Source organism: Pseudopipra pipra, chromosome 15, assembly GCF_036250125.1.
Source record: "Pseudopipra pipra isolate bDixPip1 chromosome 15, bDixPip1.hap1, whole genome shotgun sequence".
Lineage (NCBI taxonomy): Eukaryota > Metazoa > Chordata > Aves > Passeriformes > Pipridae > Pseudopipra > Pseudopipra pipra.
In genome coordinates this window covers 9,615,041-9,624,501 of record NC_087563.1, presented here as the reverse complement: position 1 = coordinate 9,624,501, position 9,461 = coordinate 9,615,041, and the positions used below count along the sequence as shown (strand labels likewise).

The 9,461-nt window shown below is 46.5% G+C and overlaps 1 protein-coding gene across 2 annotated transcripts; it reads right to left on the bottom strand.

The window, feature by feature from the left end:
- Positions 1 to 3,614: 3,614 nt before the first annotated feature.
- BNIP1 (BCL2 interacting protein 1) lies at positions 3,615 to 9,018 on the bottom strand. 2 transcript variants are annotated; one of them, XR_010434518.1, is made up of 7 exons: positions 8,887 to 9,018; positions 8,705 to 8,797; positions 8,347 to 8,438; positions 7,403 to 7,504; positions 6,619 to 6,737; positions 4,067 to 4,639; positions 3,615 to 4,027 (listed from the first exon to the last, which is right to left on the bottom strand). XR_010434518.1 is itself a non-coding variant. In XM_064671766.1 (6 exons), exons 1-6 carry the CDS (start codon positions 8,971 to 8,973, stop codon positions 4,443 to 4,445), a joined length of 690 nt encoding a protein of 229 aa, XP_064527836.1. In that variant the 5' UTR covers positions 8,974 to 9,018; the 3' UTR covers positions 3,615 to 4,442. The 2 variants fall into 2 exon arrangements, 1 of the variants encoding a protein (XP_064527836.1); XM_064671766.1 differs by having other exon boundaries at positions 3,615 to 4,639.
- Between the last annotated feature and the right edge of the window lie 443 nt (positions 9,019 to 9,461).

The following is a 9,461-nucleotide window of genomic DNA, read 5'->3' as shown; positions in this document are numbered from 1 at the left end:
CCCCATCTCTGCTAACTTAAGATCTCAGTGGACACCACACAAAGGGCCGGGCCCTAAACCAAATTAAATGAAGAACCCAGTCCCTTCCTCAGACTGCAGCTCTCTCTTTACATGGAAGAGGATCAAGTCTTGAAGGTTTAGTTACAGTGCTCCACCACAGCCAGAGCATCTCTCTCAATATGACACCTGAAGAAATCAGCACAAAGTCTCCATCACATGTTCCTGTGACAAAACCAAACCTCAGCTCGGCGGGACTGTCATTTACCCTGTGGCACAGAGCAGCCCAGACAATGTTTGTACCATTGTATATAAGCAAGCAGATAACAATGAAGTTTTATTTATTCAGTGTAACAGCCTCAGCCTGAACAAGTCTACGATCAGCTGCACTGAGCCAGCCCACAATCAGCTTTCAATAGTAGCAGGATGATGAAAGAGCCCCTGGATTCAGCTTAAGATTTCTCTTCTGGGAGAATCACTCCATTACAAACAGGGAGGCAAAGTAATACTAAGCCGATTTCTGCACCCTCTTTCCAAAGAAGAGCCCCACATATTTGCAGACAAGTATGCACATGCCCTCTGGATATTCTCAGCCCCCAAAGATTCCAGCCTGGCTTGCTCTGGGCCACTCGGCCTGTGATAGCAGCCATGCACATTTGGCAGAGACATTTTTAGAAACTTCCAAGCTATGAATTCACCTTTCCATCTTGGTAAAGCCAGTTATGTGGAAAGCATTTCAAAAGCACAACTTTAGATACAAACTTAATTTCTCCTCAATTCTCACAGGAGGGGGAATAAATAATATTAGACTCTTCATTTATTCTCCCACAGTTATCCTGTAATATTTCTGTATTTCCGGACACCGTAGTCAAAAATAAAATAATTATAAGTCAAATCAAATCAGTCTTTTCAGTACAGTTACACCCATGTTAAAACTATTTCCAGTTCTTTTCCTCAGGTCTATGTTCTATTGCAAGCCACTAAAAAGTGACTTTCCTTGGAAACATACATCTAACTAAATGCTTAGGAAGTGACCTTCATGCTGCAGATTTCAGGGATGTACTGGATACCTGGCAGGCACCTGCTCCAGCCCACAGGCTTTTCACCATGGCCACTGGGAACTGAGACCAGGATTGTGTCTGCATCCACAGTCCAGTAACCACGTGCTGGCAACACAGATAAATATCCAACAGCACCATCTGGCTCCTGATACATCCACGGTCAACTTCCACACATTTTCCCTTTTTCCACCGGTGCTCAGAAAAAGCAAACTGCTCTTAGTGGAGTGGGTCAGACTCCACAGGCAGGACCTGATATAAACTCCACAAACCTGCAAGCTCTAAACCTCTGAATCCACTAAGGCATCAGAACTGCCTCATCCTCACCCCCAAGTGGCTCCAGCTGCACAGCCAAACACCCACAATCCTCTAAATGGCTTCAGCCCCCTTTGCCTGGAGGACACAACTAATGAACCACCACTCAGCTGATGAGTTCATTAACCCACAGCTGCTTGATTGCTGCCAGCTGCCTGTCTCAGCCCCTGAACTCCACAGCAAGATTTCAGCCCCTTTTTAAGCTCAGAGTGATTCCTTACTCCTTCTTTTAAAGGAGTGTTATTCTTCAAAGGAAAAAGATTTTTACTGCAACTGTTTTGTGACAGTAAATTCCACCATCTGCTTGCAGCAACCACATCTGATACCTGCTGCCTTCTGGGGAGAGATGGCCCAGGGAGTAACAGGAGCACTCTTGCTTGCTTTCACCTGTGTATGAACCCTCCAGCACAGTCCCAAACATTTCTCCAGAGCTCTTTCTTTCTTTCTTCCCAAACACTTGTTGCTTCTGCAGTCCTGGAGTTTGTGGTCTCAGAAGGACTCCAACCCTTGGTCCCCAAGTCATGCCCAAGCCCAAAAGTGCAGAGGGAACAGAGGCCATCCCTGTCTCACCCTCGCTGATGGCTCTGCTGCACTTTTCAGGGCAGACTTGAAAGGTGAAGCACCTAAGAAAATGCTCCTCTTTCAGAAAAACCAGTGTGATGCCATTTTTTACCCTTCCCAACACAACCTCGGGCACACATCATCCTGTGTGCAAATATAAACTCTTCTGCAGACACAGAAAAACTGCAAAAGCACAACTTTCCACACTCCCTGGATCAGACAGCAAAAAAAAAAGGCACAACCACCTCTTCTTCCCCCAGTCTCACTTATTCAAAAAATAAGATATAAAGCCCTACCTTCAGGCCAGGAGCAAGGTCTGTAGGTGAGGAGCAAGGCAGACACCGCACTGCAGCGTGGAGGGAGGACGTTTGGGCACAGCCCCCCCCAGCTGTGGGCTATTAGGGCTGATTGGGGATCTGACCGTGCCAGGAGGGATCCAGGGCACTCCCACCAGCTCTGGCTCTGCTCCAGTCCCAGGTGTCTCTTGAGCAACCACTTGATTTGGTTCATCCCCCACAGTAGAGGTGGTGCTCCACCAAATCACCCTTCTTACCCTGAAGAGGAAGTAACGTTTCTCCTGCTGTCTCCACTGATTCTTTCTTTCCAGGTCTGTGGCCCATCAGGAGCCTGCATGATTTCTGGCTGCCTATGGAAGGAAATGATTCAAGTACCAGGTACTGCAGAACAAGCTGTTGCATCCAGGGCAGTGGAGAGGTATTTCCACTCTTCCCCTCTTCTAAAAGGTCTAGTTGTCAATATTTTTTCATTAATTCTCTTGTCTCTCAGGACTGTAAATTGAGTCAGTTTATACAGGTAGGTATGTTTACAAAAGGACTGGATTATTTGTTTAAATTAAATCCGGGTGCAACAGAAAGCAAATGCCATAAGGTTTTTTTTGCCTTCAGACTGTTCCAGCAGGTCAAGGTCTGAAAGGTTCAATTTCAGTATCAAGATGACAACCGAGCACAAACCAAGACACTCAGCAACAGATGTTTTCTTTTCCCCCAAACTCTACATTACAACCCCCACCCCAAAATATCACCCCTTTAAAAACAACCTTTACTGAAGTTCTCAGCACTGTGAGAAAGCTGCTGCTTTTTTTTTTTTAAAGGCTGATCTATGTCCAGAGGCAGAGAGTGTTTGACCACAATACTTCAGAAAGATGAGACCGTTTTCAAGCTGACTGAACAAAATAAAGCCACACTGCTACATCTGGCCTAGGAGCAGCAAGTCCCTGTAAAGAGAATTTTACTGACTGCTCCAAAGTTGCATAAACCAGCACTGCACTGAGATCTGGTGAATGAGTTACAATGACAAGATCATCAAATGGTTACCTCCTTTCTAAATGTCCCATTGAGAACTGACTACAGAGGTGACCAAGCCTCAAATTTCACACAAACTTACATACTGCAATTGGCTTGATGTCTTATTTATTAGGATACATGTAGCACTCCCTTTTAAAAAGTTACTTCTTATTACTAAATTAAGGCAGTATTTAACCATTTTGTGAGAATTTCCTAAACAGAATGTCAGCTTTACCAGCCAGCTCTGAAGAAGCAATGAATCATCAACTTTAAGAACATTGCAGTGCAGGTTTTGGTACCTCAAGGTACTACCTGAAGTGAGGTGGTTGGCATTTATGTTGTTAATTCAAATAAACTCACATTACTAAAGCAAAAGAGATAGGGAAGGTAAAGATTTTACTGAGAAGAGATCACCTGTCTCAATAAAAAACCCAACTTTCAAATGTACAACTTGGCAGCATTTTGCAAATATAAAGCATTTAGTGAAATTTCATAATGAAAAGGAACAAAGAAGCTTCTGATTTCAACAGATTGGCAATGTAATTTTCAAATATATTGTGTGAATTAATAGTAACAAATGGGGTTCCCATTTTTGCTTTGCCAGAGGAGCAGAGCCAGGCTGCACATGTGCTATGCTCCCAGGAAAAACAATCCATAAACAACCACTGCTGTTAAATAATATGAATTTTTACACTGGAAGGCTCTTTCAACACATTAGACTTTGTTTTTAAACAAAACTCTGTTTACATGAATATAATAAATAGTTTATTAGTGGAATGTATGTGAATTTCTCTCTTCCATCCTTGCTCTTACTCTCAGCACCTTACACACAGATGCCAGAGCAGTTTCCAGTCCAAGCCAAGGACAAAAGTTAATTTCAAGGCAAAAAACAATGAGAGGTTTAAAGCTCAGACTGGCACCTTTGAGTGACCAGTTCCTCAAGTGTTTGATTCCCCCAAATCTACCGGCAAATCGGCATTTCTTCTTTTCCACACCAGGATCCACCTGTTTCTTCCCAAATCCTGCTCCTCTAAGCTCTTCCGAGGCAGGTCACAAGCTCCATGGGGACAGCACAAAGCCCTGCCTGCTCTAACGCTCCTCCAGCTATTGCAGCATCCCTTTATTAGTTCATTTTAAAGCCCCACCATTATCAACCACCTTTTTCTGATTCTCTTTTTTTTTTTTAATAGTTCAGCTTAGTGTTGTTTTACAAAAATGGAAAGAGTCTTTTCTTCAAGATATAGAGCACTGTGGCCAGGAACAGGGCGAGGGCCAGGAAGATGAGCAGCTTGTCCGTCAGCTCCCTGCGGTTGTACTTGGTGATGAGCTTCCGCCCCAGCTGAATCGTCCCAGACATGGACTTGAATTCCTCATTCGCTTCCAGGATGGTTCTTGAAGAATTGGCTGAAATTAAAAAAAAAAATAAAATCAGGCAGTTCAAAAATACGAGGCAAAGTATGTAAGGGTGAGATGTTTGGCAATACAGAGTGCCTGAGAGATCCTGTGCTGGGTCAGACTCGCTCGTGGGTGAGACACACGTGGACTGTTCTCATGGAAGTTGTCACAACTCAGCGGTGCTAAGGAAAAAGGCAAAGCAAAACAACAGCACTGAAAAGCTTCAAGACCTACTAAAGTTCCTGAATTTTTAGTTTTCAGGTTACCAGGTCAAATCTAGTTCATGTTTTTCAGTCAGCGCTGAGACTTTGATAGATGCAGAGCGAAAGAAAAATGGTGTAAAATAACCACCAGCTGAAGAGAGAGAAATCACCGGCACAATCAGCAGCAGTTCTGGCAGCAGCAGGACAGGGCAATATTTGAATACATTAATTGCACAGCTGAAATTGTTCCCCCAAGCCAGAGCAGTGGAACAGTGTGATTTAGGTGGGTTTGCAGAAAGTGAGAAAGCAGCATGCAGCAGTAAGAGATTTTTAATAGAATGATAATGATCTTAATAGCCATTTTTGACAAACTTAATATTTTTTTGCCTAATAAAAATGAGAAGAGTCAACTAGAAAAAGTGTGTGGATTAGTCTCAACTTCTCTTTCCCTGTGAGAAAACAAACAAGCAAACAAATGCCTCGAACTCCTCAGCCTTCCTTTCAAATTACTCAATTAAAGCAAAAGCCCTGGAATTCCCTTTTTCCTCCACTACAGAATGCACAGCCTACAGGACAGTGAAAGGTGCACCACTCTATACTGCCCTGATTGCTTACAGAAAGGTCAAATCCAACATTTGGCTAGTTCACAGAAATAAGAAGAGTAGAAATAAGTCTGCAGTATTTTACAAAACATTTTGTCCCATCACATCTCATTTCAAGATGCATTTTGATCCAAGTGAAAACAGAAAACTTGTTTCCCAGAGTTAATGACAAAGCAGAGCCTCCCTACTCCACAGCCTCAAACATTCATTGCATCCTATGGAAGGACTTGCTCAGAAAAAAGGAATTCTAACTGCTAACTCAGAATTTGCAGCTGGGTTTTGAAAATGACCTTTGATAGTTTTTCCTTTGATGAACTCCAAGTGCTGTTCAGTCAGATACAGGGTGAAAAAGTGTCAGCCAAGCTGTCTTTTTAATTGGAAAAGGAACACGCTGCTTCTGCAGGAACAAAATGTGCCCAGCTGCCACCCTCAGACAGGGTAGAAAGCAAGGAGGGCAAAATTGTGTTATTTATCCTCATCTTTAAACTGTTCTCCCTTCTGCCCAAAAGCACAGCTAGGAAGAGGCCCAGGCAGCACAAACTCAACTTCTAAATGCTTCATGAATCACCAGTTCTGACAGGTCACTTGATTTATTGGTTTGGAGTCTAAGCCAAAGAACTGGGTGAAATCTTGGTTTCACAGTCCCTGATGCACTGCTGACAGAGCAAGTGACCTTGGGTTCAAGTCACTTGATCTCCTCATCTCTCAGTCATCCCAGCTGGAGCCTGGGTGGAAACAGCCTTCCAGCCAGACTCTTTCCTTTGTGCATGGACTTGTACCCACGCTTTTATTTTCTCTGCCATTACCAAATCCATGCCAGGACAGTGGCACAGAATAACACCAAACACACTCTTGGCACTGTGTGAGCTCACATTGCTTTTACAACTGCATTTATGTGAAACTAAAACAAAAGCTCCTCATCGTGACCCCTTTTCCTTTTCTTAATCATGAAACAGAAACTCCAACAAACAGCTCCACACAAAGTACATTATTATTTCCTGTTTATGTCCAACTGCTACAGAAGTTCTGCTGAACAGTCCTTTAATTATCATCGTACCACGTTCTCCTACAGCAAAGCAGTTTTCCACTCTGCTCCACATTTGCTGGTCTGCCTCTCCCTCTCCTGACAGAACTGGCAAAAGGTGCTTCCACCACCCAATCCATGCCCAAACTCCATCTGTACCTAAGGTCTGCACGGTCTCCTCGCTCTGCTGCACTTGCTGTGACATCATCCTACTGATGCTCATCAGACTCTCTGTGATGTTACTTGCACTCTCTGCCAGGCTTTCCTTCGTAGTCTTCCTGAAAAGGAAAGGGGAAAAGTAAGGCAGGAAGGGATAAAATTATTTCTTTGGGTACTTTGGTAAAATGTTGCTGCCAGGGAGCCTAGAACAAAGCTTGGCACCAAACATCTCTGCAGTGTACAAAAGACAGAGTTTGTTTTCACTACATAAGAAACTCAGATTATCTTCATTAACAATAAAAAAAATAATCACAAAATATTAAAGAATCATGGGCCTGCATTTCACTACTTACTCATCCGGGACTGTGTAACTTAGAGCTCCTATGGAAGTACTCAAACAAACTACAACTTTATTATCCTAGGTATCCCATTTGTTGCTTTCAATACACAACTTACATACACTTAGATCCAGGTCTGCACGTGAAAACAGCTTGGATAATGATCTATTACTTGTTTAGAATCTTGACTGGAATTAATGTAAAAGATAGTAAGAAAAACTATAAAGGCTAACTTACCCCCTTTTCTGCTTAGAGATGCCAGTGCCAAGAAAACCTGAAATTATCACAATCCTTAACAGTTCAAATTTCCACAAAAGCAAAATGCACTCATAAAAGAAAAGCCACATTCCAGATACACTTAAGTAACTTTATGTCACTTCCATTTAAAACTAGTGAATACAGCAGACATTGCTTGATTCTCAGAGTACAGTGGGACAGTCTGATACCTTTGTCTTAAGGAGTCTCTTCCCTGTAGCAGCTGATCTTTCTCAGAGTTGTCAATAGCAATTTTGCAGGCCAGGTTTGCCTTCCTCCAAGCTGCCTGGTTGCTGAAATCACAAGAACAAAGTGCTGTAACGTGATGGGAACACTTTGCAAGCACAATTTTCACAAAGCAAACACTACTGTAACTGGGCACCCCCAATACGTGCACAGAGCCTCAGAGAATCACAGAATCATTCAGGCTGGAAAAGATCTATGAGATCACCAATCCCCACCTTGTCAACCAGACCAGAGCAGTGAGTCCAGTCATTCCTTGAACATCTCCAGGGATGGGGACTCCACCACCTCCCTGGGCACCCCCCTTCCAATGCTTGACAACCCTTTCCATGAAGAAATTCTTCCTGATGTCAAACCTGAACCTCCCCCAGCACAGCTTGTGGCCGTTTCCTCTTGTCCTGTCCCTTGTTCCCTGGGAGCAGAGCCCGACCCTCATCTGGCTCCATCCTCCTGTCAGGGAGTTATAGAGAGTGACAAGTTTCCCCCTGAGCCTCCTTTTCTCCAGGCTGAGCCCCCCCACTCCCTCAGCTGCTCACTTTCTCAGTATTACAACACCAAGTAACAATATACTGCCCCAACATTCCTTCTCCTCAGTGTATCATTTACGGAGCAAGGGAAGAAGAAAACTGTGCCAGCTGTTGAATGACAGACTCTCAAGGCACCTACTTTGAGCACAAGTTCTCAAAGAGACAGAACAGAGTTAGGGAGCCAGGACAGGAGTCTGGAAAGGAAGAGAGAGTCATATCCTTTCCATCCCTGACCTCTTGGTATTTGGCAAAACATATCCTGTCAGCAACTGCGTTTGCCAAGCAGAATCTGAGAGATGCTTTATCGAAGTCAGACTATCTCGGGGTACAGGGCACTTGGGAACAGCACCAGCTGCCCGACCCACCTGAGCATTTGTTTCTTGTGGTTCTCCACCTCCCGCAGCAAGGCCTGTTTCTCCGACTCCTTGTCCTGCTCCTTCGCCATCTGCTCCAGCTCCTTCGGCAGACACCACAAACACCAAAACCCCATCAACCACCTGCAGCTCGCACACCCCAACCCCGGCCAGGGAGCGCATTCAGAGCAGACTGATCCGGTAGATCCCCAGCCCAGAGCCGGGACCCCTCAACCCGCAGCCGGGACCCCTCAACCCAAACCCAGGACCCCCCAACCCACGGCCGGGCCCCCCTCAGTTCGCGGGCAGCCGCAGGCACGGGCCTAGACCACTGGTCCCCTTAGCAGCCCCCAGCCGGGGCGACCCTCACCTGGATGCAGCCCCGCAGATGTCGGAACTTCTCCTTCACGGCGGCGTTGAGCTCCGTGAGGGCGCTGAGAGGCCCCGGGCAGTCCCGGATGTCCTGGAACACAACGGCGCGGTCAGCGCGGCTTTCCCCGGCTCCCCCCGCGGCCGCGCCGGGGTGATGCAGGGCGGGCGGGCGGGCAGTACCTGCACGGCCGCCTTGATCTCCAGGTCGAACTTGACGATCTCCTGGTGACAGACCCGCACCGGCACCGCCGCGGCGGCCGCCGCCATCTTGGCAGGGGAGGGCGGGGCGCGGGCGGAGCCGCCCGCGGGCGCCCCCTGCGGGCGGAGGAGGAGGCGCGCCCTGAGGGCGCCATGGCGGGCGGGGCTGAGGGGCCGCGGGGAGGGGGCAGCGCTGTTCCGTAGGGAACGAGCCGCTCCAGGGGGGATGTGATGAATAACGGGCCGTGGTGAATAACAGAGTCGCACAGAATCACACACTGGGTCAGGTTGGAAGGGTGGGTCATCTGTTCCCACCTCCCTGCTCGAGCAGGGTCATCCCAGAGCACGTGGTGCAGGGTTGTGTCCAAACAGTACTGGAATGTCCCTCCCTCCCTCCCGGTGAGGGAGACTCCACATCTCTGGGCAATCTGTCACTCGCAAAGGAAAGTTCTTTCTCGCGTTCATGTGGAACTTCCTGGGCACCAGTTCCTGCCCGTTGCCTCCTGTTCCATTGCTGGGCACCCCCGAGCAGAGCCTGGTCCATGCTCTGACCCCTC

Excerpts from the sequence above, each read along its gene's own strand:
- BNIP1 (XM_064671766.1), bottom strand. The coding sequence starts at position 8,973 with ATGGCGGCGGCCGCCGCGGCGGTGCCGGTGCGGGTCTGTCACCAGGAG. Across the intron at positions 8,798-8,886 it reads AGATCAAGGCGGCCGTGCAG|GACATCCGGGACTGCCCGGG; the intron begins GTACTGCCCGCC and ends GTTGTGTTCCAG. Across the intron at positions 7,505-8,346 it reads CACAAGAAACAAATGCTCAG|CAACCAGGCAGCTTGGAGGA; the intron begins GTGGGTCGGGCA and ends TTGTGATTTCAG.